Here is a 27,697-nt window from a genome sequence, read left to right on the forward strand (position 1 = left end):
ATAAGCATCTCCCAAGATGGCAAACTCTTGCACTGCGTGCAGCAAGGCACCTCCCGAGGTGACTTTGAAACGTTGTGCCAAGTGCTCGATCGCGCCTTACTGCTCCCGCGAGTGCCAAAAGGCGGATTGGAAGTCCCACAAGAAAACGTGCGGCAAGGCAACGGATGGCATCGAGAACAATGCAACCAAGCGCACCGACGTCTCCCCGCCCAAGGGCCTCGATCAACCCATCACTATGCCGTTCACCCGCCTCGATCGCGGCGACTGGCTCCACGACCGACCCGAGAAAGACGTGTACCGCGCGCTGGTGGATGCCTACCGTTTGCGCGTCGCCGATTGTGTCAAGTCGCCTGGCCCAGATCAAGCTCTGGTGGGGTCTGGCCTGGAGGGGTTCCGCCACTTCTTACGCCTGACCAGCGAGAAAGGACTTCTGCCGGACTGGTGGAACGAGGAAAAGCAACGCGAGTGCGAGGAGCTGGCGACCCGATGGTCGGAGTGGCAATGCGTGAACAAGACAGTGGACGAGGCAGACATCGCGGCGCACTATGGAGAAAAGAGGTTTTCGATGCAGTTGAGAATGTTTGCCGAGGCTGTGTATGGTACCATACCGGGGGGGTTTGGTACTGGACATAGCATGAGACAGATGATGGTGGCGATGGAGCAAGGGTCGTTGGGAGGCGCTGCGTAGGCTTTTTCACCTTGGTGACCACTACGCCGGGCGTTTTACGACGCTTCAAACCGGAACAGGCAGGATTGGTGCCCACGATATGTACCATGCATTGACCGGTCGATGGGCGGACCATAGGTTTGATATCTAGCAAGTATGTGTTTTCTGTCCCTCTCAAGCGTACAGTCTTCAGCGTCGTACCGACCATCCGGACCAGGTGACTTGTGGACTTCATTTAAAGGAGGTTCTGCTACTGTCGAGGAACTGGGTACAAGCAGGTGCTATCAGACCTTCAGCTTCTCCAAGAATCGAGGAAGCAGCGATTGCAATGCCATCCGGTCTGCTTTTACTCTTCCGGGGCCTGGGTAGACCAGAAGCTGATAACATACAAGATAATAGTAGAACGAACATCCGGGGAACCTTTATCGCGCAGGCGAGTGGGTGCCTTGACGCTAGGATTCAGTTCCATAATTATCTACATGGCCTTTTGGCCTACCAATCCCCGGACCCGTCTTGTTTCCCTTCAGATAGGAGATCCCATCCTGCACCGCGCGCGGGTCGTGCCGCAATCGTTGGCGACGCCGTAATCGCAGCAGCCACCGTTCGGGTTGCACTCGTAGACATGGTTCTTGACCCGCTTCGTCTTGATGGCGTAGGTGCCTGCCCCGACGACGCAGTTGCCGCAGTAGACACCTTGAGTAAGGCCCTTGACACATTGGCACCCGTTGGCGGAACAAGCACGGCCGAACAGAGCGTGACCCGGGTTGTTCGAGGCAGGGGTCGCCGCGCCCGTGAGGGCGAGGGCGCCGAGGACGAAGATGGACGTGATGCGCATGATGGACGTCGTGATGGGGAAGGATGGTGGATGGCGGTGTCGCTATGGCACGTGAAGTTGTGCTTTCACCGGCTCCGAGCAGCGATGTTGTAATGGTTCTTGGTAAATGATCACATCCACTCCAGAATATTGGCGGAAGGACTAACCACATTTAGCCTTTTATTTCACCGCGCTTGCTCACTGCTGTGAGCCCAGGACGGGAGCTAGACAGGCGGGGCGCTGCGAAGCAGACGAGGTATAATCGGGCATGGATCCGTTACGGATGCGTAGGGCACCAGTACCCTCCGAGCGCTATCGCCGAGTGCAACCACACTGCTTTTCTTGCCCTACGCCAATGATGCTCGCTGCGGGGCGCTTGCCGTCCATGGCAGGTGTCAAAAACGTCTCATCAACAATACGAGCAAGGATCGGTGCCTTGTTGCTCCGACACGCGTAAGCATGATCTCTTGGTCAACCATTTCATGTAGATCTATCTTCCTTTATGTGTTAAAGTAGTGCTGGGTGACAGCGTGGAGTTCCTTGAATGACTAGTAACCACATTCGATGGTCTCCAGATAGTACCCCAATCATCTCCTGTATCCCTTGTGCGCTGCCACAACTGTGCCGTAAAAAGTACTATGTGCCAAGTATGTACACGAGAGATAGTTATCCAACCACCGTGCAGGCCATGTCACCAGCCCTATCCGAATGCCACCCCTCCCAACCCCTCCGAAACTGGCAACTCACCCCCCTGCCCCCGACTTTGCGCCTAACTTCACAACTCTCAGCCATAATCATCTTCAAAATGGTCTGTTAATCTTCTCTGCTAAGGCTCCTCCCCGTACAACACTTCCAATACCATCAACTGCAACATAAGCGACCCATCTCCGCAGTACCCCTTTACGTCGCTGAGGCCTTGCCGACCGGCCATAAAATGTTCAGTCATCTGAAACCTGAGAGAACAAGGGGGAAACCGTGCTTTCTAAAATCGACGACATGTATAAAAGCCACGCCCGTTAACAAATACCTAGCACTGCTACCCTTTTTCTACTAACCTACTACTAGCAATGCAACCTCTTGGCCCAACATGCGTCAATCCAACCCATCTATGAGTCCTGCCCAACACCAAACTCCAAATGCCATGCACACAAATAGCAACTCGCCAAGACCACCCTTGGAAGGAAGCAAGAACTGGAACTAGAAATCCAGCTTACCAATGCCCTTTCGTATCCTTATGCCTCTTGATATTGTCCTTCCTCCCACGTATCCCGCAAACCTCGCACACGGCGTCCTCGCGGGGGATGCCGCGCCGCCGGGCCTCGTCGGGGTGGTGCGACCACATGTGCCGGTTCAGATCCTTAGTTTCAGCACCGCCCATGGGGCAGAGGTCGCACCTTCGCCGTTTGGTGTGGTTGTGATAGTGCTTGCTGTTTGTTTCTGTCAGCACACGGTGGTTTAGGCGCTGAACGATGCCATGGCCATGGGGCTTCCCGGCTTCTGGAGGTACTCACTCAAGATCACACTTTCGTGTAAACGGTCGGGAAGAACACCCTTCGTGGGGGCAGTAGAACAGATTGGGGTCCTGGTACTCGGGCCACGCGGACTGCCTCACGGGGCTGGGGGCATCGGACGATGGAGAGTGATACGTGGTGGTCGCGGTCTGTCCGGTTTGAGGATAGTTAGCATGCTGTGAAAGCTTAACTTCTACCATGCCGACATATATTGTTGGTCCTTGTTTTCAGGGACAAGAACAAGGCAATGGTTCCAGAGAAGCGTACAAGGCTGGCTCGTGGGCTTCTCTGGTGTGACCAAGGATGATGCACCAATTGGCGCTGGGAGGCCTGGAAGGGGGGAGACGAACGGACGAGTAATATCCTGCAGAATCTGCGGGGCTCGGCGACACCGCCGATAAGTATGCCGGGTTGATGGTTTGGTAAACCGGGTCGTATTCGGCGTACGTAGGATACGACCAATCCCCAGTGGCGTTGTAGACAGGATAGTCTGAGGACATCGTTACCGATACGTGCCTTATAGGGCTACCTGCGGTCTAGGATGCTGCAAGGATGTGGTGGTGTCGGTTCTGTGCCGCGTGCACTTGTGTAAGTGGTATGGGTGTTGGCGTTTCGTTCCTGGGCGCTTGTGTCAGTAATCCACACTACAAGCATCCTTGACGGACCGAGCATATGCAACGTACTGTTCTGAGCGATTGTCTTCGTGTTCTGCCGAACGCACTTGTTTCCGATGCCTCGAGTAGGATTAAAATTGTATCCTTCGGCGGACTGCTGCCATGGCCACGAAAAGGCCTGGGAACCGGCGCAGAGAAATCCATGGTTCAAATAATTTTCGGGTCCAAAGCCGCAATCCCCAAAGTACGTCACGTTAAGCCTCCGCTCTTCTCACAGATTGATCGCAATTCCCCCAAGGCAGCCATGGCTCCCCATGAGGCCGATAGGCAGGACAGTTTGCCTGCCTGACAGCACCCGCTCCAGAGTTGTGCACAGAAAGGCATCCTCCAAGCCACATTGAGGCCCACAGCAGGTGAGAACGTTGGAAACCAGGGGCTGAGGCTCGGGAGCAAAGCACGAGAGCGGGCGAGCCAATCATGGCCCCGAAGCGGACTTTGTAGCACCAACACCACATGCATAATGGCGACGATTATTGGTCGGACCAAACTCGCAAACGCGCCGCGTTGAATGCCCCGAGGCCTCAGAACAGCAAATGTCATCTGAGGCATCTGTGGCTCATTGATCACTGCCTGCTTGTGTCTGCCGCCAAACTCAGGAATCGGAGAGAGCATGGGATGCGAATGGTCCATTCCAAAGTCTGGAGGCATAAAAGGAACCCACAGTACTTCTGCCTGGCATTTTCTGACTGTCTGTTCTTCGGCCACCTCTGGTCATTGCACCTATACTGCCTGTCTGCCTCCCAAAAAGGCGGGTGTTTGTGGAAGCCTTGTCTGGCGAAAACACTGGTAAGATGCCGACATGATTGGGCTCCAAGGCGGGAAAAGAGGCCCCCGACAGAATCATCCAGCAATGTCTATAATGTTCTCTGAGCGCCCAATCCAAGAGTATGAGGTAAGTGGGACTCCCGGTTACCCTCGGCGCTGTCGCTCTAGATGAGCTCCAACAAGCCGTGTGGTTTGAATCTTGATCACAGCATTCCTCCGAAGACACCTTGAAGCGCGATTTTAGAAGAAGAAAGGAGGATGCTAGAGCCGACGCTTTGTATGGGCGGTTCAGATTAACCCTCCCGCCATCACCAAAATCTGGATCACAGCATCGTAGTAGCCTGTTCGTCACCACGCACGTCCAACCGGGCAAAACCTTGAATGATCCCGTAGGGTCCACCGCAAACGTCTCGTCGTCATTGTCCTCACCATGAATCCATACGTTCAGCCGACCCTTATGCGCAATGACCACGCGCGCTTGTTCCGTGCTGCATGCAAACCGGTAGCTGTAGCCGGATGCGATCTTGGCAGCGTTGGAACTCCCTGAGTCGAACTTGATCTTGTCAAAAATGCGAGCTGGAGTCCGCGGGACGGTCGGCGAGCGAACGAAGGTGGCAGAGAGAGCGATTGCTGTGACTTTGAGGCTCTGTCAGCGCACCGGGACCGGAGGTGGATCTCCACAGCATCCACGCATACTGTTCAGTGGAATGAAGATACAAAGGGGGGTACTTATACCCTCACCGGAGGCGTCAAGGATCCGACCATCTGTCCGTTCCCAGGGCTGGATGCGAAGCTCCCTTTCGGCAGATGAGGCGTCAACGTTGTGAACCGCACACATTGACAGAAGCACTATCAATGTTAGGAAGGCAAGAGTCCGAGATAGTTGCGGTCTCAGTGAGCGACGGGTTATCCTGGTCATGCATGAATAATTATCATGAGAAAAGACACCCAAGGTATTAGAGGATCCCAGGCCCGTTACCTCCAGACGCTCCAGCGGTGGTGATCCAGCGGCTGATGCAACCAACTGCTCCTCTCTCGCCTGTGGTATGTTCTGGCAGCTATGCTGCATAGAATCGTCCATCATTCCGAGGATAGAATCCAGGTCGCCCTTAGTGTCGGGCTCATCGCTGCTCGCTGCCTAAGAGCCAGTCGGGGGCTTCGCCTCAAGGCCGGCGTGATTCTTGACCTGAAAGACACCTTCGTTCTTTGCCTGGCAGGCATCGATGTGGCTTGCCTGAGATCCCGTCTTGTTGTTCGGCTTGGGAAGCCGACTCTCCAAGTCTCCCGGGACCCCGGTCCCCGATGCGGTCTTTGGGACTTTCGATCACGATGAACCAGCTTGCCTTTGCAATGCCCTCGCATGGAGGCTGGGTTCTTGATCGTTGGTCACATGACGCCTGGAGATTAACCGGGCGCTTTATTGAACCGTTCTCCGTGCTGCTCCCATATCCGGGGTACAACCGTCGTAATGATCGATAATTGTGAGGGGACCTTTGGTATTCTGGTGGGTTCAGTGCACCAGAGCTATTGAATGTCTTTTCCATTTTCATCTCCAGCACAATATATATTATCCAAGGAAACATTTGAGAGAAATATGGGTCAGGATGCTTGCGTAAAAGACACTTATCCATCCATCTCTTGTACTTGTTATTATCTATAACGGGGGTGAAAAGTGCTTGTTCACCTCGTTGCCAGTCGACAGGACCAGGTGTAGTTGAACTATATCTTTCCTGTTTCAGCGAGCTTGCGAGGTTCCGTTACTTGTCGATGGCGGGCTTGCTACGGCTGTGGACTTCTTCATGATCTGACAGAAGGCCGGATGAATCGTCAGGGTCCTCGGAGGGGTGACGAAGGGGTGTCCACTCCTCACCTGACGAAATTTGCACCGCTAGGTTTTCTGGATCGAGGACTGGGAGACAACGGCGCAAACTGGTCCATGGCTACCTTCGGGAAGTAAGCTTACCGCTAATAGTGTAGGTGTGGGGCGACCTTAGAGGAAGCGATCAGAGCAGTTAGTAGTGGTGGGGATAGCAGCCAGTAATTGGAGGCGTCAAGCATCGCGCCTACCTTGGGTAGCACGGCGTGAGTAAGTAGGAGGAGACATGCCTTGTTTGGGCCAATTAGGCCTGTCTTAAAATATATCAATGTTGTTTCAACACGGTATGTGAAACGAATAGCCATTCCCCTGAGGGACCCTGACGCCTACATTTCACAGAACCCATCGTTCGAGGTTTTCTTTTTCAATGGTTATCAGATTTGATTTTATTATCGTATTGAGATGGCCCGGACCTGTGAGAGTGCATACGACGGAAAAGGAGTGGTTGGAAGCTGTTCTTCCAAAGGAAGAAAACAACTATCTGGTGTGCCTCTCCATAAGGCTCCTTAAATATACAATGGATGCCCACAAGGGCGGTCTGAGCCAGCAGAATATCTGATGGCTGCCAGGACCAGGGTATGAGTCCCTATGGATCCTGCCATACGTATAAATCGACCAAAGGGAGGACATTTATAACGGATTGACTAACTATGGTACGTTTCAATGGATCATCATGCGAAGACATATACACGGGCAATTTGACTAGGAGACTAATGCATTTGAGAATGGAGGTGTAGCTGGTTTTGAGGTTCATTGACGCTTCGTCCCAGAGCCTAAGCACGTTTAGTGCGGAGGGGTGGACATGCCAGGTTGATCAGACATGCCTTGTCGTCTCTGATATGGCTTGATGCCCGTGGTCACGGCCAATAAAACATATCTCCTCCCACATTATCCCACAATAGTATTTACACTGAGCAAACCTATCCAAGGTACTGTGATGAGCGCTGACCTTGAGAGTGCATACGGCAGATCAGAGTGGTTGGACGCAGTTGTTTAACTGAAAGAAGAGAGTCTCTAGGCAGTTGCCCTCAAAAATGGGATACATACACGAAGATGCCCATGAGGGGAGTCTAATGTGGCAGATTGCCAGAAGCCTGGCCTGAGAGCCCGTGGAATGCTTTTGGGCTCCCGCAGGACATAGGTCAACCCGACGATCCTCACAGGTACATGGCGTTGCCCCACCAATTACACCACGAATAGCATCACCACCTTCCAACACCGTAGCTGATGGACCCAGGCTCCAGCAGTTCGCGCTTTCATATATTGACAACTCAGCGTTCCTGAAAAAAACGAGCGGTTACCGGATGGAACTCCCGTAAAGTGTGCGGGAAACTGAGAGGGAGTTCCATCGCCGCAATATACAGGTCTTGGCGGGTGTTCTGAGGATACGTCTTGATTTATCCGCCGGCACTATCTTCAACGTCAAGTTGCAACCCAGCCGGGCGGACCTGGACGGTCCGCCATGATAATCCGGCAGCCGAAATTGTTAATATGGAATGAGGTGCCGATCGCAGATCCGCTCGCTGCAAGGGCACCGCCGAGCCCCGAATACATATCCTCAGCTCTGCCGTCGTGCTGTCGAAGCCCTGACCCCCTTGAGACACCTCGTCCCCGCAGCACGGATCCGCAAAACTACGGGAGCTCGCCCGCAGCCATCCGTTCCCAGTCAACAAGATGGTTCTCACATCCCTGGTCAGCCTCCTTGCCGCCGCGAGCAGCACGCTGCTCCTGGTCGCCCCCGGCCCCGTGGCCGCCGAGGACCGTCTAACCTGCGGAGACGCCACCTACTTCCCCTCCGAGTACAAGTGCTACGACAACCGCACCCTCTGCCCGATTCAGTTCAGCCTTCCAACCAAACCATGCGCCGGGTCCGGAGGCTGCTACCCGCCGGAGCAATTCTCGTGCGAGGCACCCAGCGGCAAGGGCAAGGGCAAGGGCAAGAAGGAGGGCGAGGGGAAGGGGATCCTGCGCACGCTGCCTGAGGCGACAAGCCCCTTTACCTTGACGGTCTGGGGCACGAGGCAAACGTTCCGCAACCAGACGGTCAAGGCGTGCGGCGGATATCTCGCCATTGGCGCCAACGCCAGGCAGTGCCATGCCTGCACCGCCGTGGGCGGGACGGATTGCGGGAAGTACGCCAATGTGACGGCTTTGCTGCCGCACGGGAGGATGGTCAGTGGCTAACCCAGCGCTGTTCTTCCTGTCGAAACCCCCGCTAACACGCTTTCCAGAACTCGGGCGTCGCCAACCCGCAATACTGGTATGTCGACCCTCTCCAGGGCGTTCTCCGCTACACCGATCCCATCGCTTCGAACACGACCGAGGATGGAGACCCTGTTTGGGGCGTCGAATTCGCGGGCAAGAACGTCAAGGTCTACGAGAACGGTTTCTTTGTGTGGGACCGCGAGGACGCGATGTCGCATTTCTGGATGGCTTGCTTGATCACCCTCCCCGGCGGCGGCACGAGCACTGGCCGCTCATGGCGCCTCTATGCGCCCACGGGCATGAACCTGGAGCGTGGTGATTGCGAGCTGGTGAGGATCGTGGCGAAGGCGGTGGATAAGAACTCGGGCGTGTACCAGTATCTTTAGATGAAGGCATAGAGGGTAAAAGAGCAATAGAAATGATTCAGCCCCTCCCTTGCTTTACTGTCGTTCGCGCCGATCACACAAAAGCTCGAAGCTCGGATAGCTTGCCTCATTCTTCTTCAGCTGCTCACAATGACAGGTACCGACGAATAATCTTGGACAGGCAACTATGTAATCTTTTGTATAAGCCCAGCAAGACTCACGACAGCTTCCAAACGATGGGTGGCTGGGTTTTCGACAGGTTCTTCCCCACTACGTCATACATGCAGAGCACCTGAGAGATGACTGGTCTTCGTTCTCACGTAGGTTCCAGATCCGGTTCGATGCAATGCGGGTTCTAGACTGGCATGAGCCCTAACCAACTGTGCCGTGATGCAAGACTGCATGCATGCCTGGTTCAATGAACGGCATCCTACCCTTCTAGCCCCTCCAGTTCGCGCCGAGCCCAATGAGGTTGCTGGAGGCCACCACAGGGCTGCACCTCACCAGGCCACCACGCAAACCCGCACACCAGGCGATCACGACACATCCTTGGAGATGCAGATGGTAGGGCTATTCGGCGTAGTCATTGTATTAAGACGACATCGACTAGCGTAATCACCATCTTTGGATCCGACATGCCATTCATCCGGGTTTGTCGAATTAAAGCAGTGATTAGCACACTGAAGCACAACCTCGCCTGTATAATACGCCCCATGGGCTTTAGCTTGCTATCAGCCAGAAGGTGACATTGCCAATCTTGCCCAGACCCAGAGGCAAAGGAGACGAGCGGCAATCAAATATGTTTGACATCTTGGCGGCGCAAAATTGACACACTCCATCTGCGTCACCGATGACAAGGGGCGGCTGGTGCGCTAGGTACACCCCTCCGCAAGACTGAGAGTGGCATGTATCATGGCCTTGCCCAAACCGTTCAGAAACCAGAAAATCATCGATCTATTTTAGGGGAAGCAGTCGTAACAACAATGTCATAGTTCAAACCCCCCGCCCACTCCTTCTGCCGCCTAGACATAATAACAGGTAGTTACCTACCTTACCTTACCCTTGATACCGCTCAATCTGGCTATCAGACACATAGTGCGAGCCGCCTTCACAGCGCCAACCATTTCCCTCTCTCCTCCAACGATAGCCCTGCACACAAACTCCCATGTCCTTCAATACCTCCTCCACAGCCTTCTGTTTCTTCTTGTCCTTCTTCTCAGCCATTGCCTCCTGCGGTGTGGTGTCCTGCTGGTGAACTTGAGCTTCAAGAGTGGAGCAGCTGTTGTCAGGCTTACAAGAAGAGGGATTCGTGGCTGCGTCACCTCCATTCGGTGCCGTCTTGGCCCGAGACCACTTCGTTTCGTACATCTCCCTGATGCAAGCGTGTGGGATTTCGTTGGTGAGACACAGGAGGCCGTCGCGGAATGGTCCGTCGCGCCACATGTTGTACGGAATCGCCCGCAAGATGCGCCGAGTCAGCTGGGCAATGTCGGAAGCGTTACTCCAGGAAGGGGCCTTCATGAGGAGTTGCATGCGCCTTTCGAATTTCGACTGTGTGTCCGGCGATTCGAAGAAGGGCCCAAGGACTCCCTTGAGTTTTAACCAATGGTCCAGAATCTTCAAGCTCTCGCTGGCAGAGAGGGGATCGAAAACGATCTCGTCGTGGAAGAAGGCGGCAAGATCGGGTCGAAGTTTCATGAGAGAGTTGGCTGCCTCCGCATTCCCGGTCAGGACAATGACGCTCGACTCGGAGTGCTTCCGAAGATAGGATGCCAGTTCATCGAGGGCCTCGCTCGAATAGCCACCCCGCAACAGCTGCTGGATGTCGTTGATAACCAAAACCTTGCCAATGCCGCGCGCTAAGGCAGCCCGGGCTTTCTGGGGGGTGTGGCCGACGTGTTGACCGATGAGGTCGGCACCGGAGTATTCAACGACAGAGGGCGAGCTCAACAGTCGTCGCTGGTAGCATAGCTCCCCCAGCTGACGCGCCACCTCGGACTTTCCCGTGCCTGGCGGGCCCTTGAAAAGATAGGTGCGCGGTACAAGCCGGAGAGCATCCGTTTGCTTGGTGAGGTGCAGACTCTCGGGCCAACACTTTTCCAGCTGTTCGATGACGCTCTCTGACACCTTCCAGTTCAACAAGGACCTGAAGGTTATGGTTCTCTTGGCCGTCCCGTCGTCCTCCAGGTGCAAATCGAAATCCTGGGCGGTCAGAACACCATTTTGTCGGAGTCTACGATCGATTCTGCGTTGCCTTGTCTGGTAGTTCAGAATTGCCTGTGAGACAAGATTCCTGACCTCCCTGCCGTTACTGAATTGTGGGCTTTTCATCGCCCGGGATAGAACCCCCATAGCTGCGTCGATAGCAGCCTGATCGGCCGTGAGATCGTAGGAATTGAGGTCCAGGATCAGGATATCCAGAAGTTGATCCTGAGTATAGTTTTCAAACCTGAAAGGTTTGTCCCACATGAACCGGCCGGCCAGACCGGGGTTCCCGTTATAGAACAGGGATTGGATCTGGTCCTCGTAGCCCAGGAGGATAACACACCGGTCATCTCCAGGGTTGCCCTGAACCTCGGCAACGAGCATATCCAAGACGGCCATCCTGTAGTTGTCGTGAGCACCTGCGGTGTTGCCCGTCGTCCTGCCAGGGTCAAGCATATACGCCTCGTCGATGATCAACACCTTGCCGACGGTTGTGGCGAGAATGGCCTTGGTCTTTGCCTCCGACTCACCCACTGCCTTTCCGATGAAATCGCATGGGGATTTGATAACAACTGCCAAAATCAGTTAGCAAGCGTCCCGGGTAGAAATTCGTGTGAATACTTAATTACCATCCCCGTTGCTCAAAAGGCCAAGGTCTGCCAGGAGCCGCCCATAATGGACACCAACGGTGGTCTTGCCGGTCCCGGGTGACCCGACAAAAACCCGACTCAAAGAAACCTGCAGAGGCCGTTTACCCTCAAGCTCTCGCTTGTAGTTCTCTTCGATCATATCAATCATATCCTCCACCGATTCCTTCACCTGTTCGAGTCCAACCAGCTTGTGGAGGGCACGATACGCAAGACTTGTCTCCCTCACATCCGAAGGGGGCGGTCCGAAGATATCCTCCTTGGTAAAGAACAAGCAATCTTCAAATGACTGCATGGTCGTCTGTCTCAATCGCCGGGCCTGTCGTTCGCAGATTCTCATAAAGAGCGATTCAACGCTCCTGGCGTTGCCGAAGCCGCGCTTTCCTCGTCCCGCCGAGAGGCGGCGGATGGCGGCGCGCAGATACACTTGGTTCCGGCCTTCCTCGAGTTTGGCGCGGCCGTCGAAGCGCTCTTGAAAGAGCTGCAACAGGATAGCAAGAAGCTGATCATCGTTGAAGTCTTCGAGGTCAATGACGTGGGGGATTCTGCTGGGCAAGCCATCGTTGTGCGCAAAGAAGGCCTCGAGGTCGTTTTTATATCCAGTGAATACAACGACAAACTTGTCCGAGTGATCCTCCATGTTTGTGAGGAGAGTATCGAGCACATCTCGACCCGCGTTGCCGGCATGGGGTGCAACTAGCTGGTATGCCTCATCGACGATCAGCACGCCGCCCCCGTCGTCGTCGTCATCGAGATTGAACTTCTCCAGAACTTCGCGGATGGGCTTGTGAGTCAGCTCCGTTCCGGTCCTTTTGACTCTTCTAGGTGATTTCACAACGCCAAGGGCATAAAGGAGCTTCGCGTAGAGCCATGCCACCGTTGTTTTGCCTGTGGTATCGCGAAGTTCAAGTTAGTCAGACTGTGGTGTGTTGGGAGAATGATTACAGGTTGATACTTTCCTGTGCCTGGATTTCCCTGAAAAATGGCATGGTACCTGTCGCGCTTGGTGTTGGCGCGGACGATCTTGTTTCTCTCAGCGTTGAATTTGAGATCATCGAAGAACTTTCTGACCGTGTCGAGGCCTGTAAGCTTTGCAAGTTCGGAGTCAACCACATCTCCTATCTCCTTCATTTCTTTTTCCTTGCGCGTCTTTGCTTCTTTCTCCATCTTTTCCATCCTCTTCTTCATCTCTTCCTGGATGTGGTGGTGCATTTGGTGGCCGAACACGAAGCAGTGGCGACCCCCAGAGCACTGACTTGAGCCGTGGTGGCTCTCCACGTTGATTTCGGTACCGTTAATGACGACCCGAAACCCGTGCTTCGAACCTTCTTCATCTGACTCATCATCGGACTCCGATTCGTCGCTGTCTTGCTCTTTGCTCCCCTCCTCTTCAGTATCTCCCGTCTTGGGGTTGGTTGGCTTCGCTGAGTCGTCCATTTCTTCATTTGTCTTGTTTGCGTCCTTCTTGGGACCTTTCCGCTCGGGCGTTTCTTGCTCTCCGTCAGACCCCACGGAGCTTAGGGATAGTACTGCTGAACCAAATGTTAATATCTGTCAACCACAGAGACAAGCGGTTCAGCAAAGAGAAATAAATCTTACAAACTGATGGGGCTCTTGATATCGACCGAGAAGCGGACGCGGTCGATTCTGAAGGCGGCGTTAACACGCTGGATGCCTCTGCTCCAATGGCCGAGGAGGGGTTCTCCTCTGTTTCCGTATCCGTCATGTTGTTACACGTTTACGATACGTTGGCTAATGTCTTCGTAGTAGCTTCGGTTCCAATAAATGCTAATAGTGCGCATAGAAGGCTGCGTCAAGGGATAGTTCATTCGAGTTGTCTAGAACTGCCACTTCATGCCCCGGGTATGGTAGGCGGTTTTTAACCTTTTTGAATAGAAAAAACCGGGCAGTGCCGCGAAGCTACCATCTGCTGGATTCGGTTACCCAGTGAAGACAGCTAGGCAACTAGGCAACTTGTTGAGACGCCCAAGACACATGCGGCCTTGCACAGCCCCTGGGATAGATCACGGTCTGTGACCAATGGACAGAAGAAATTGCCAACTTTGGCCTATTTCAAACTTGGGCAGACACTTTTCAAGGCTTCACCGCTGATTCAAGGGGGCGTTTGAGACGAGGCGGCTGGAAAAATGCAGTAAATGACAACCTATCAGAAGGTGTACATGGAGCATGACCATGGGATGCCTCTTAGATGGCAGCCCGGCAGTCTGAGCGAGCCTCGTCGGCCCGCATACAATCATTAATGCTGATTCTGCTCAGATAGCAATAAGTGTCTAGGCCGCGTACCTCATGGTGTGGCTCATTGGCTTCTGATGCTGCAGAGAACACACCCAGTACGCCTCAGCTGGAGCAATCTGCGGCAGGTTGTTTGCCTACAAGACTGCCTGCAGACACGCCTTTCAATGAATGGCCAACTTGAGGCGTACTGCAGATGCACAACGTGGTAAAGGGGGGTGGGGGGGACGGCAGGGTCGGTGAACTGTGGCGCAAGGCTCTGGGTGTCTTGTCTACGGGACGAGAGTGGCAAAGCACTTCTAGACAGCCCGAGAGAGCCTTCAGCGTTTTCTATAAGAGATACCTACATGTCTTGTCATTAAAGATGAGCACTTCATTCTTCGTTACTTCACTGATCTTTACCTTTGCCATTTTTCGACCGAGCATCGAGCTTTGGACGACGCATCCACTTTGTGATAATTATTCCCTTGATCATCTTGTCGTCTTCGCTCGCAATGGGCGGCGAACAAGACCCGGCCAGCGATACTAGCCAAGTCACCGACTTAATTTCTGCAATATGCTCCATAATCGCAGCACTCATTGCCCTTGTCACCCTTGTTACTGTCTATGTTGCTGCGAGGCAACTGCTTACAGAACGAAGGGCGTACGAGATGGGTCTGTCACAAGATGCTCTCGGTCCATGGCAGGGAAAGGTTAAGACGAGGCAACTTCTAGGTTTGCAACAAAATATTGCCACTCCGACAGTTTCAGTCCCATCTCTGGTGAAACAAAAGTGGAAACCCGAATTCACGTTTCCCACAGGATTCTCACACTTGGGATCCGACACAGAATATGCCCCTGCTCGGGCGACCTGGGTGAATTTCATTCAGGCTCTTAACATTCGGCCGGAGGATGATCAATTCTACCGCATGAATGCACAGCCAACGTTGGTGGATGGCATCGTTCCGATGCAATGGGCCGGGAAGGATCTCTGTACCATCGCGTAAGTTATCTAACAATGTACGCATTGGCGACATGATACAGAACTTGGCTAACCCCTAAACAAAGAACCATTCTAGGCTTTCAAGCCTTTGAAGTTGAGCGTGAAATGGAACGCCACTACAAACAGCCAATGAAGCTTCCGACTCAGTGGTCAGGGCCGCTAGGTTTCCTCCAATTCCGCCAAAGCGGCGAGGGTTGCGTCGTCGAGTTTTGCAGGCGTGCCGAGTTTGGCAATCGATTCTCGCCTGAGCTACACGATTACTACCGCAACCTGCCAAGACACTTTGAAGACGACGCCCTGGCCGCAAGGCTCTGGTGGTCGATCAGCGGCCTAATACTGCGCGATGGGCGCGCTCTCCACCTCGGCGGGGCTGACAGACATCCTGATGGCGCTGGTAGCAATTCAGAAGACCAGAAAAAGATTCAAAAGGCTCTCGCCGAGCATTTGAAAGGGCATGAAAAAGACCCCGGTGCTCTATTCGATGAGCTCGTGGAAGCTGATCTCACCAATGAAGAAATTGACAAGCGACTCTTCCAAGGGGCCGACTCGTCCGGCGACGCTCAGAAAACTCCATCATCGAAGCTCTCAGACGGCATCCCAAACTTCCTGGAACACGTTGTTAAGCAACAGGGCCGAGCGGAAGTGATATGCCCAAATCCCGGCCTGCTCTCTGCCATTATAGAAGGAGAGATGGCGGCCAACAGAGGCTTGGATATCTCTAAATGCTTGGAATATCACCGTATATATACCGAGAAGATGTCGGTGGATCAACAGAAGTTCCCATACAGCCTTGGCGACCTACGGGTGGACCAGGAAGTGTTGGAACTCCTCAAGGAGGCAGTAACGCTTTTCAAACCTGACGGGTATTATTTCACTCCCACTCCAATGTTGGGTTCGACACTCGGCGACATCTTCCGTGCGGTAATATTATCTCATGATAAGACCAAGCAGTGCGTCTTTGCAGAGGTCGGTACCAACAACTGGCCAAGCGACATACCAAAGGAGACATTTTGCAAGGCCATGTTACTCTGCAATGAGCTTCAGAAAACCTTTGGAAGAGGCCACCTCAGCATTGACGACATGGTGGTCATCGCTAAGGCGTCGTGTGCATTACGGCAGGACATGAAGAAATGCACCGAGCTCTCCTGGGCCATGCTCATATGCCCTGAGCTGTTTGCGGACCTTTTGAAATTCTTTGAGCAACCTCTGAACTTCGACAGCCTGGCCAAAACTGTCGAGTGCAAACAGGATGTTTTGGATTGCACTGAGATGCTCAGAGATCATCTTGTCAGCGAAGACCAGAATGGCAACAGGAGGGAAGTCTTTCAATACAAGACTCCGCTCTGTAAGATTGACACCTGCAACGGCTGGGACATTCTGGCCGGCTTCACCGACTTGATGATCACGTACTATTGGCTTGTCAGGTGTTGGGTGACTGTGGTGGGAATCTACGACGCATCGATCCCGCAAACCATCAAGATGTGCTAGGACGGGAGGCAGGTGTCGGTGAGCACCTTAGAGGTGGCGACAAATGACGCGGTATTCATGTATTTCTTTTGTGACAGCGTTACCCAGTCGGGATGATGATTGATTCAATTATTATAGAATAGTCTTTTCTTCTTGGATATCTTTGGCCAACAACAGTAGCAACAAACACAACCAAAAAAAAAGAAAAAGGAAAAAAAGGAAAAAAAGAACAGAGAAAGAGAGTGCGAGCAGAGAAAAAGGAGAGGAAGTGAGAAAAAATAACCAAAACCGGTATGGAGCTCATGAAGTACATTACCATGTAAGGGAACGAGAGTAAGAGGGTACTACGGTATCATATGGTCCCTGGGAATATGACATGGCCCATGCGGAGCTCCGAAATCAGGCTTATGATGCTCTGAGAAGCGAACTTCCCCAGGAGTTGTCCCTACGCACGAGCACGATGCTGGACGGGTATGCAGGCCGTAACCTGTTTGAGGGCCATTCAATTTCGAGGCAAAGACCTGTCAGTTTCTAAGAGTGACTGGCTGGGTAAGGGGTCGACAGGGGTTGTTTGTTTACCTGTTGCAGTAGCAGGTATATATGGTGCACTAGCTGATGGCAGCATCAGCGGATCCGTTTTTGCTGTAACATTACCCGATTCAGGGGCTAGTTAGCAGTTACCGTGGAAATTGTACGGTAAAAGCGGGGGCATCCCGGCAAGGTTTCGTCGTGCAACCTGGTTATGCTGCGAGAGGAGCATCCGTAGGCAGAACCCAGTTCTTCCTGATAACTGAGAGAGGGGAACACTGAAATTAAAATGCTCATGGTTCCTGTTCCTTCTGATGGTTAGTTAAGCCACCAGGAAAAGCGAGACAAAGTATGCATGATCACAAGAAAAAAAAAACATACAACACCCGGCATTCGCTGGTCGTCACCGACCCAACTACTACTCGGGCCCTTACCAGCTTAACTAGGGGAGAGCGGACGGGATCCCGTGCATTCTGGTAGGTATGGTCGTATGTATTTGGGAAAACTCAAACAGGGGGTTATGTTGGGGCGGCCAAGTGGTGCTGGAGCTGGCCGTGGCTCCGTTGCTAAGTAATATTGAATCTCATCACCAATCGGCACTCAAAAGGTAACATCCCCATTTGCACGTACACCACGCTTACTACAGAGAGACGAAAGTTCGCATCGCATCGTGTTCATGCAAGAGAGTACCATCACGGCTAGCAAATACCAATTCAGTGAGTCTGATCAAACCTTGAATCCAACGCCGTCTCCAATGTACTTGGTCGCTCCCACCCCCATAGTTTCCTTCTTTCCCATGTCCGCTCTTGAGAAACGCCATGCTATGTATTTGCAAATCATCAACAGGCAGAAAATAAAAGGAGAAACACGTGAACAGGCCTTTCCTTGAACGGATCGAAAGATCCCACCCAGCCCAGACCGTCCCTGTTGGTTCGCCTCATCAAAGTGCTGCCACGGTTCTCACCCCAAAATAAACGACAAACGACCAACCCATCCAAGTCACCTCACCCACCCCTCGGAGGCCTATCGCGCACGTCCGGATCCGGGCTCAAACCCGCACCGCCCTTCGCCCCGGCCGGCACCGCCGCGTCCCTACGCGAAGTCGCCAACGTCGTCCCGCTCGCCATCGTATCCGTCCCTGCGCCCGGGCTCGCCACGGCCAAAGCCAGCGTCCCCACCACGCCCAGCCCCAGCCCGATCGCCCCGGCCGAGGCGCCAGCATTCTTGTCGCCCTCGCGCAGCATGTCGCGGTTCTTGATCGTGCTTCGCTCAAACGGCGCAAGCATCCCGCTTGTGATGGTCATGTTCGGACTGGGCCCGAGGGTAGACATGTCGCCGGACGTGCCTACGCCGGGGCTGATGCTGAGGGTGGTGGGGGTGCTGCCCTCGGTCATGCTGTCCGGTTCGGCGGCCGCGGGAGAGGAGACGGCGGTGTTGGGCGAGGGGCTTTGCTGCCGGTTGGGCCCGGGATGCAAGGGGTAGGACCTTGAACTGGGCTGGTGTAGGCTGTCCCGGCTGCTGCTCGTTCTCGGTAGGGGAACCGACGGTGGGCCTTGGTCGAGCCTGTCGCCAACGTCTTCGACGATGGGCTCGAAGACGGGAAGACTGGGCAGCTGAGGCGGTGGGGTTGACAGAGCTGGCGGTGCTGCCGCTGCAACTGCTGTCGCTGCTGGTGGTTGCGGCGGCGGCGGCGGTGACTGTTGCTGTTGAGTCGGTGCTGGGCTCGGGACAGGGCTGATGCCGCCGAGGTTTGGCGAGGGGCGCGGGCTGAGGGTGCTCACGAGGTTCGGGCTGACGTTGTGGATGACCTTGGGGGCCAGCGGGGACAAATCCGCAACCATGGCCGAAGCGAGACCGATGGCAATAGGCGTGGTTGGTGTGACGGGCGGGTGCATCGGGGAAAGTCTGGCAACCGCAGGGGTGTGAGCAGGTCGGGATGTATCGGCGGTAGCGTTGTTGCCGTTCGTCGGCGTGAGGTGCGTGCCCCGTCCCACGGTGCTGGCAAATCGTCGGAGGCGGTCGAAAGGGTTGCTGTTCGATGGCGTGGATGCTGGCGCGTTCCCGCTTGGTCTCCTCTCGTGACCCTGCGGCCTTGGCTTTTCTTTGTCTTTCTCCTTCTCCTTGCCTTTCTGCCCCTCTTTTTCCTTCCCTGCCTTCTGCGCTTCCTTGGTTGCCACAAGCGACGTGAGCTTCGACGCGACGAGGCGGAACTGCTTCAACATTGTTGGGTGATCCATGATATCTTCCATCGTCACCTGCAGTGTGCTGGTGTCGATGCCGGGGAGGTTGAGCCTGGGCAGCTCCTGGTTCAGCTGCTGCATCATCTGCGCGGCCGGGATAAGGCTTCCCCAGAGATCGAAGAAGGACGCATTTTGAACCTGGTCCTCGGGCACACCCAGAGCGCTGGGGTTCAGGATGGATGCCCAGACGTTCCATATGACGGTCTGGATGGCCTTGATCTGATCCTCGCCAATGGTGATGAGCAAGTCGCTCTCAGCTGTCTCGGTAGGGGCGGGAGCCTTGGGCTTCAGAGGAATCCTCTTCATCATAGCCCGGTATTGGGACCCCATCGGAATGATGGGCTGCATGATGCTGACGCCGGTAAGCAAGCTGATCGTAGAACACACCAAGCGCAGGGCATGCTCGGCGAACTTCTCGGGCACCCGATCGGCGCAAAAGGTAATGGAAATCTCATATCGGTTGGTCTGGCGGACAAGCGACTGCACCAACAAGTCCGGCACATCCTGCGCCTTGGATTCGGTGATGGTGAACTTGCAGGCGGCAGCCCCGAGATGAAACGCCTTGGTCTCGGACGGGTTGATCGCCGTGTCTTCGTACCGGTGCTGCACAAGCGTGCTGAACCTTGTCCAGTACGGCCAGGGCGTGCACTTGGCGACGATGTCGAGCGTCCCGAGGTTCTCGAACGGCATCCCGGCGACGCGCTGCGCGTGTATGTACCGCAGCAGATCCAACGGAGTCAGAGGCTCCTCTGGGAACTGCACACGGACAGGGATCCCGTTGATCGTCGGGCCCATGACCCCGGCGACCGAGTGCCCATCGGGCAGTCTGAGGTGCCGTCCGTCGATAAGCTCGCCAAAGACAACGTCCGATGATGCCGACAGGTTCGCCAGAACCATGGCCCATGCGCCCTTGAGCACCGTCTCGAACGAAATCCCTAAGCTCGCCAGCGACCCCAGCGTGATGACGGGGTTGCGGACGGTCTTGACATTGGTCGAAACGTGGTACGGCTGGTTGTGGGAAACCACCTGCGTCATGACGGCGTCTTGAAGCAGGTCGCGCCAGAATTGTTCGGCGCCCGCACCGAGGGCGTTGACCACCTGCGTTGCGCGTATGAAGTCGCAGAACGTCGGGCGGCGGGGAATTTGCTGCGAGCCGTCGTAGAGCCTCTTCAGGTCCTTCACCAGCAACGCCACCGAGAGGTCGTCGTATTGCGCCTTGGACAGCCTGAGGATAAGGATGGACTGCTTGCCCGCGTCGAGGAACATAAACTTGGTCACCGGAGACTCGAAACGTATCGGCATCGTTTGGTCCTTTTTGATCACCTTCTCAAGCATGCTGTGCAACCGCCAGGTCGGGCAGTAATGCTTTCGAAACTCGACATCGCTCGACTTGATCACGGCCTGATACAGCCGACGGTTGTACGCGACAAACCCGGTGCGCAGGATCGGGTGAATCGTCGCCAGCATGTTGCATGACTCCTCCAGCTTCTTGCCGTCCACCGCGCCGGTGAAGTTGAAGATGAGGTAGTTGATATTGGTACGCCCGGAAAGCATGCCGGTTTCGACGTAACGGATCTGCGCTGAGCTTGCCTCAGCGGCGTCGGCGATGGCGCTGCCATCGACGCCAATCCGGGGCGCGACCTCTCTCTCGATAAACACCTCCTTGCTGGCGCTGGGGTGGATCGGAAAGGGGGATACCGTCGCGATGGGAGCCGCTGCGGGAGAGACTTCCTGCCCAGCGACGGATGGTGAGTCGTTCGTGGCAGCGGCTCGGCTCAGCTCCGTCAGGGTGTAGTTGCTGAGCACGTCGGCGATCGAGATGGGCATGTTCTGTTGCCGGCAGGCGACAACCAGCTGCGCCGCTAGAATGTCGTCACCGCCGACGCTGAAGAAGCTGTCCACGGCCGATATCTTGGCTTCCTCGATGCCCAAGACGCGCGCCCAGATGGCGCGCATCCGCTCCTCGGCCTGCGTCAGCGGCAGGGGTTTCAGGTGCTGCAACTTCGCCTGGTTTGGCAGCGTGGCCAGGGCGAGCAGATCCTCCTTCGTCAACCCTGCGATCATCTTCTGCAGCCTCCTCCGATTTACCTTGAGGGACGTTGTGATGGGAAGAGCCTTTACGGGGATAAACGCCTGCGGAATCATCGACGGCGGGAACTTATTTCTCAACCCGGCCTCAACCAGCTGCTTCGCCATGGCCAACCGCTCTCTCGCAGGGGTGCTCAGCGCCGTGAGCTCCTCCTCGCTGCCAAACGTCTCGCCAAGCTCGATAAAGGCCGCCAGCACCGTATCGCTCTTGGTCTTTCCGCGGAAGATGATCGTCTCGACGACGACATCCACGTCCTGCCCCAGCGACCGGCGGGCATGCTGCTCGATCTCGGTAGGGTTGACGGCTTTCCCATCATGCTCCAGCTCTTCGCGTTTGCTGGAGATGAACTCCATCAGCCCGCTCTGCGTATACCGCACACGGTGGCCGGTTTTGAAATGCCGAACCCGGCCCTGGCTGGCAGGCCCCAGGGGGGTAAGCGGCGTCATCATCGATTCTCTGTTCGGATACGATACCCCCAAGGTTGGACCTTTGACGACCAGCTCCCCAACAGCACCGACGGGGACCTGCCTTTTGTGGTCGTCCGGGTTGACGACCAGGAAGCTCCCTGCAAACGGCCTCCCGATGCTCCTGAGATGGTGCGACCCCAGAGCTGGCAGAAACGCGATGCCCAGCGGACACACATCCTGCGGTCCGTACGCGAGGATGACGTTGGCCTTTCCGTGCCAAATGTTGTACGTATCCTCGTCGAGCCCGCGCGTACGAAAGCACACATTCTTGAGCGAAGGTACGAGGGTCGGGTCCAGCTTGCGGGACAGAAGCGGCGTCATGTACGACCAGGTCACCTGCATGCGGTTAACCGCCGCCGCGAAGTTCTGCAGCCGCTCGACGGCCGATGGGACGCAGACGCATCCGCCGTGGGCGAGTGTCGTAAAAATCTCTGCGATGGAGATGTCAACGTTGAAGGACGAGAGCTGCATGACCCGGCTGTGGGGCGTGATGTTGGCCGCCGGCCCCTGCCCCTGCAACGCCGTGGACAGAGCGGCGTGGCTGAACGAGACGCCTCGCGCCTCGGTGGAGGATATCGGAACGAAGAGGACGCAGGCCGGATCGCTCGGAGCAGCCATGGACGTGATGGGGCCTTGCGGGGACAGCGAATTCATCAAGTCGTCCGTCACCACAAGCACATGGTCAAAGAGGTTCTTCAAGACCGGAGCGGCAAGCTCCGATGAGATGGCGACTCGCGAGTTGAGGCGTTCGAAAATGGGCTGGATCATGCCAAGCTCCAGGGAATCGATGGGGACGAACGCGCCACCGGACCTGTTTGCGTTAGCCAACATAGCGACGTGGCAGCACAGCGCCCGGCCGGATGGCACCTACTTCAGAACCGCGAGCATCGCCACCGGCGCGAGCTTGCACTTGTCCATGACCACCGGAACAACAGAATGCGGGCCGACTCCCACATCAACCAGATGATGGGCCAACCGGGTCGCCTCCTCCTCGAGCTGGAGGTATGTGTATGTGCCGTCCCAGGAGCAAACAGCCTGAGAGTTTGGCTGTGCGCGTACCTGCTTCCCAATAAGCTCGTGCACCACGGTGTCGAGCTGTCCGTCCACGCAAGGGGGGTTTTCCGCCTCCCAGGCCAGGAGCTGGGCAAGGGCGTGGTCGTCGAAGAGGTTCACGGCGCCGATGGTGCTGTTCGGCGCAGCGAGGATCGCGCGGATGGCCTTGCCAAACGTGTACGCCACAAGCACCGCCTGCTCAGGAGCCATGATGCGCTGCCCAACATCGACCGTCAATTTGCCCGCCGTAAAGCGGGCGTTCACGACAAGGTCCACGTCGAAGGTCTGCTGCAGCGAGATAGGCTTCAGCTCGAAGCTGGTGCGCGTGGAGAAGGTGCTGTTGAGGCCGGCCGGCTCTTCCGTGAAGGTCAGACAGGAGTTATACAGACGGTCACCGCCCTTCATGCCCGTGGAGTGTTGAAGCTCGGCGATGGTGAAGTATTGGTGGGGAAGGCTGGTTCGGAACAGTTCCTCGGCCATGCCCAGCACGGATGCGAGGGTGCTGTGCTGTGACAGCTCGTAGCAACACGGAATGACGTTCGAAAAGGACCCAACAGCGTGGCGCATGCCGAGGACGTGGTCTTCGCGACCAAGCGTTTGGAAGCCAAAGCACACGCGGCTGGAGCCGGTGTAGCAGCGGAGGATGAGCGCCCATGCCAATCGGAAGAGCGAATCCGTCGTCGTCTTGTGTGTCCGGCAGAAGCCGGAGAGCTGGTAGGACGTGATGTCGAGATCGACGCAGCTGTTCACAAAGGACGGTTCGTCGGGAAGGACCGTGAGGCGCGGGAACAGACACGGCGGGACTGCCGCGAGCTTCTCGCGCCAAAATGCAAGGCTGCTCTCCAGGCGGATAGTCTTGAGGAAGTGGATGTAGCGGGGATATCGGAACTGGTCGGGTTCCGCGATAGCGCGCTCGTTGGCGTAAGCCCGCCGCAGGTCGTGGAGGAGGACGTGAATGCTCAGGGACTAGGCCGGGTCAGTGCATTACACGCAGACGGTTCGAACATGGCCACTTACGTCGCAGAGGGCCGTGCTGATATCCAGCTTGACAAAGGTTTTCGCAGGAGCCTTGCAGACCGTCAACCGGTGAAGCGGTTTGTGGTTTGTGGGGCGCAGGTTGGGCAGGTTGCTGAGCTCGTAAATCGGGTCTTCGGTTGGTGCGGTGTCGATAAAGAGCATCTCTGGAGATATCTTGCGTAAGATGACCATGTCCCACAGGCCCGTCTCCGTCACGCTCTCGGTAAACACGGCGCGCAGCGCTGCATGCCTCATGGTGACCTGCTGCCAGGCTGTGCAAATCCTCGAGACGTCGACGGGGTCGCCGTTCGGGGACGCAAACTCGTAAATGGCATGAAGATAACAAGCGTCAGGCCGCTGTGCTTGGCTGATCAAGATGCTCTGCTGTACGGCAGTGACCGGGTAGATAGCCTCGACTCCCCTGACGCTCGCAAGCCGGAGGGTCACGACACGCTCCTTGCTGAACTTCTCGAGCCCGTCATAGGTCACGTCAAGGTCTGGCACGTCGGCCTGGGTGAGCTCTTCTGGGTGGTTCTGGAGTCTCCGGGTGGCTTCCAGCAGCAGGTGTTCATAGCTGTGCACCCACTGCGCAATGCGCGCCTGGTCCTGGGAAGCCTGGTTGTACAGGAACTTTACCTTGGCAGCTCCCTGGTCCACCATGGCGCTCACCTCAAACAGGGCTATGCGGCCTACGTTCCCGCCGATATCCGACGTGTTTGACGCTACGCTCCGGCCAGGAATCGGGAGCTGCTCCAGGACGCCGTTTTCACGTTCCAGGTGCTCGAGCGAGCCGGCGAAGCTGAAGATGATCTCGAACGGCCAGTCTTTGGCGACGGTGGCTTCCCTATCGTAGTGGTAGAAGCGCGAGGCAAAGTACGGGGCCCCGTGTCCGGGGATTGATCTGCGCACATCCTTGACGAGGCGGAGAACTTTCACAATGTCGTCGGAAGAGTCTACCTGGAGACTGACGGGGCACAACGACGTAAACCAGCCCACCGTCTCGGAAATATCAACGTCGGGATGCGGAGGTTCGCGGCCATGTTCTTGGTTCCACACCACGGGCACGGGTCGGTCGTGGAATGTCTGCGCGAAGGAAAGCAGGAGGGCGGCGAGGTACACATCGACCGGGTCGGTCATGAAAACCCGGTGGCATGAGGTCTGGAGGGCGGTGGTGAGGTCTGGGCTGAGGCCGAATCCGGCCTCGGCGGCGTCGCCGTACGTGTTTAGCGCGTCCTGAAGCCCCCAGTAGGAATAGTCACCCGGTCGGAGGTCAAACGGGAGAAGGCCCGCGGGATCCGAGGTGGCGACGCCGGCCTTTTGCAAATCGACCCACTTGTGGAAGGGCATGGAGCGCTGGGACAGCAGGCTCCCGTTCTCGAGCAGCTCGTCGAGGTCGTGAATGATGGTCCGCCAAGACGGGAGGTCGACGACGAGGTGGTGGGCCGCAAGATACAGCAGCTGCTGGTCATCGTGGGTCGTCATGTAGTCAACAGCGAATGTGGGCCCAGTCTCGATATCTATGGACATTTGCGTGCGCTCGATGATGGCGAGGAGGTCCTGGTCGGACCGGACGGAGCTGCGGCACAGCGTGTAGGACCCAGGAATGTCGGGGAGAACGCGCTGGACCCAGCCGTTCAGGCCCCTGCCGAAGCGCACGCGCAACATGGGGTGATGGGCCACGACCGCCTGGATCGCGGCTGAAACGTCGTCGATGGAGTACGCTTTCTTGAGCCGCAAGAGCAAGCTCTGGTTGAAGCGGTAGCTCCCATCGGGAGCCTGCCTCCGTCGCAAATCGCCGCCCATGGTGGTCTGGAAGTAGAGGTGCTGCATTGGCGACAGGTCAAAGATGTCGGACGACTCCTCGTCCCACTTATGCGCCAGCCCGCCGCGGGATGCGGCGATTGCAGCCAGCTCCGACAGGGTCATCGAGCCGAGGGCCTCGGACGCGTGGATGTAAATGGACTCCTGCTTGCACCGGGCAGCAAACTCCACGGCCGTCAGCTCGTCGCCGCCGAGCTGGCAAAAGGAAACGTTGACGCCAATCTGCGACTGAGGCAAGTCCAAGACCCTGCCCACGAGCCTCTGGAGAGACCTTTCCATGGCAGACGTCGGGGGCTGAAGCGGCTCCTGGTGCTCCAGGCTCATGGCTTGGTGGTAGGTCGTCTCGTTCATGTTCTGGACCCAAGTCCGCAACCGACGCATATCGATGTCGGCGGCCTCGGTCATGGGCATCATCTCCAGCGCGATCCAAACATCGGGGACGCTCCCTTGCGGCAGCGTTCTCTCGGCGGCCTGCTTGAGTCGAGCGGCCAGCGTCCCGGCAAAGAGAGCGTGGGATGGGGGCACGAGGTTCACGGGGGATGGACCCGACGACGTCGTCGTCACTGTGGGCTGCGGCATGCTGGACAAGGTGAACAGGGCAACGAGCTTCCCGTCGAGCCAGCCGGCCTTGGGGCGTATCGTCACGATCCTCCCGACGTCCTGTTGGATCCCCATCTCCTCCTCAATCTCCGTCTTCTTGGGCGGGGTGGGCAGCGCGCCATCTTTCGGCTCGGGCATGATCGACATGCGACTCGCTCGGTGGATCTCGACCGGGGCGATCATGACGTTTTCGACGGCGTCGGGCGCGGCAACTCGGTGTTGTGGTGCGCAGGGGGAGATGCACGTCTGCAGCTCGGCTAGGGTCGGGCAGCGCAAGACGTCCTTGACTTTGACGTCCATGCCGGCGTCCATGCAGGCCTTGCGGAGCGCCAGCGCGCTCTGCTCGTTGCCGCCGAGTTCTTGAAACGAGACATCAGGCGATATGGCGTCCGGCGTGGTGCCCAGGACGCGGCAAACGAGACGTAACAGGCGCGCTTCGGCGCTCTCGTCGTCCAAGCGCAGCCAGGAAGTGGAAGAGCCGATGGGCGGGGACGGCCTCGAAGCGGCGGCCATGGCAGGAGGGTGCCCCGGAGGGGAAACGGAACACAAGGGAACGCCGTCTCTGTCAACAGCAACAAGGGATACGTCGGGTACGAGACAACGGCAGGCGGAGCGAGGGTGAAAACGGCTATCTCGAACAGAGGGGAGGGCAGCTGAAGCTTCTCAGTCGCTGGGCCGCATGGCGCAGCAACGGCCGGACGGTTGGCACCTTTACTCGCAATGGCCGTCGATCACGAGGTTGCACATGGCCCATGAACTGGAACCGCCTCCCGTTGAAGCGAAGCGTCCAAGATACAGCGCAAGCGCGCCGCTGCGAAGGCGCGTCGAAGTGGTGGATGGAGGAGCTGGGGTGTCGACTTGGAGGTGCGGCAGGAAAAGCAGCAGCCAGAGGCAAACCAGAAAGCCGGCGGTGATGTGCCATGTGCAAGGTCGCAGCGGTGGCGGGCGGGTAGCAGGGGGAAGCTCGCCAGCGAGGTTGCATCGGCGCATCAGCCCATCGATGCAACGCGCAGTTCCTGGGCCAGGGTTCCCTTAGGGCTGTAGTGCATGTACAGTGCAGGAGACAACTTGGTAACTAACTAGCGTTTGTACTAGTACTCTCCATACACTGGTCCTGTTGTCAGCCGGGACGTGGAGAGCTTGGCATCGGGCCGCCCCAGAATCGTCAACCGTCTGTCTTGCGTCGTTCTCCTGTCCCCCCCCCCTGGGGTGAACCCTCGCAGAAGACCGCGGAAGCAGCGGAAGCCTGGCATGATCCCGGCCTCCAGCGGCACGGAGCCAATCAAGGCGCTCCGGCAGCGGCTGAGCCTCGGGCGTGCAGACGCAGGGCCCCTTGGCTGAGACGGTGAGAAAGGGGACTGAAGGTTCGCAGGCAAGGACCGGCGACTCGGAGACCCGACGATCCCGAAGGCTCCCCGGATGCCCTGCTGTGAGCGCCATGGTCATCGGGG

The 27,697-nt window shown here is 56.5% G+C and overlaps 7 protein-coding genes across 7 annotated transcripts; 3 read left to right on the plus strand and 4 right to left on the minus strand.

The window, feature by feature from the left end:
• Positions 1-16: 16 nt before the first annotated feature.
• VTJ83DRAFT_70 (uncharacterized protein) lies at positions 17-688 on the plus strand (the record flags this gene model as incomplete). The annotated part of the gene is made up of 1 exon (XM_071013773.1): positions 17-688. One exon carries the CDS (start codon positions 17-19, stop codon positions 686-688), a length of 672 nt encoding a protein of 223 aa, XP_070869423.1.
• A 502-nt stretch (positions 689-1,190) lies between these two features.
• VTJ83DRAFT_71 (uncharacterized protein) lies at positions 1,191-1,502 on the minus strand (the record flags this gene model as incomplete). The annotated part of the gene is made up of 1 exon (XM_071013884.1): positions 1,191-1,502. The coding sequence occupies one exon, from the start codon at positions 1,500-1,502 to the stop codon at positions 1,191-1,193; it is 312 nt and encodes a 103-aa protein (XP_070869424.1).
• A 1,189-nt stretch (positions 1,503-2,691) lies between these two features.
• VTJ83DRAFT_72 (uncharacterized protein) lies at positions 2,692-3,492 on the minus strand (the record flags this gene model as incomplete). The annotated part of the gene is made up of 3 exons (XM_071013995.1): positions 2,692-2,908; positions 2,993-3,141; positions 3,343-3,492. The coding sequence occupies 3 exons, from the start codon at positions 3,490-3,492 to the stop codon at positions 2,692-2,694; spliced, it is 516 nt and encodes a 171-aa protein (XP_070869425.1).
• A 4,489-nt stretch (positions 3,493-7,981) lies between these two features.
• Positions 7,982-8,898, plus strand: VTJ83DRAFT_73 (uncharacterized protein; the record flags this gene model as incomplete). The annotated part of the gene is made up of 2 exons (XM_071014106.1): positions 7,982-8,479; positions 8,539-8,898. 2 exons carry the CDS (start codon positions 7,982-7,984, stop codon positions 8,896-8,898), a joined length of 858 nt encoding a protein of 285 aa, XP_070869426.1.
• A 1,035-nt stretch (positions 8,899-9,933) lies between these two features.
• On the minus strand, positions 9,934-13,455 carry VTJ83DRAFT_74 (uncharacterized protein; the record flags this gene model as incomplete). Its single annotated transcript, XM_071014217.1, has 4 exons — positions 9,934-11,654; positions 11,712-12,585; positions 12,675-13,261; positions 13,329-13,455. 4 exons carry the CDS (start codon positions 13,453-13,455, stop codon positions 9,934-9,936), a joined length of 3,309 nt encoding a protein of 1,102 aa, XP_070869427.1.
• Positions 13,456-14,476: 1,021 nt separating this feature from the next.
• On the plus strand, positions 14,477-16,452 carry VTJ83DRAFT_75 (uncharacterized protein; the record flags this gene model as incomplete). Its single annotated transcript, XM_071014328.1, has 2 exons — positions 14,477-14,964; positions 15,030-16,452. 2 exons carry the CDS (start codon positions 14,477-14,479, stop codon positions 16,450-16,452), a joined length of 1,911 nt encoding a protein of 636 aa, XP_070869428.1.
• Positions 16,453-17,963: 1,511 nt separating this feature from the next.
• VTJ83DRAFT_76 (uncharacterized protein) lies at positions 17,964-26,759 on the minus strand (the record flags this gene model as incomplete). The annotated part of the gene is made up of 3 exons (XM_071014438.1): positions 17,964-22,566; positions 22,627-23,774; positions 23,826-26,759. The coding sequence occupies 3 exons, from the start codon at positions 26,757-26,759 to the stop codon at positions 17,964-17,966; spliced, it is 8,685 nt and encodes a 2,894-aa protein (XP_070869429.1).
• Between the last annotated feature and the right edge of the window lie 938 nt (positions 26,760-27,697).

This window comes from Remersonia thermophila, chromosome 1 (genome assembly GCF_042764415.1).
Source record: "Remersonia thermophila strain ATCC 22073 chromosome 1, whole genome shotgun sequence".
Classification (NCBI taxonomy): domain Eukaryota; kingdom Fungi; phylum Ascomycota; class Sordariomycetes; order Sordariales; family Chaetomiaceae; genus Remersonia; species Remersonia thermophila.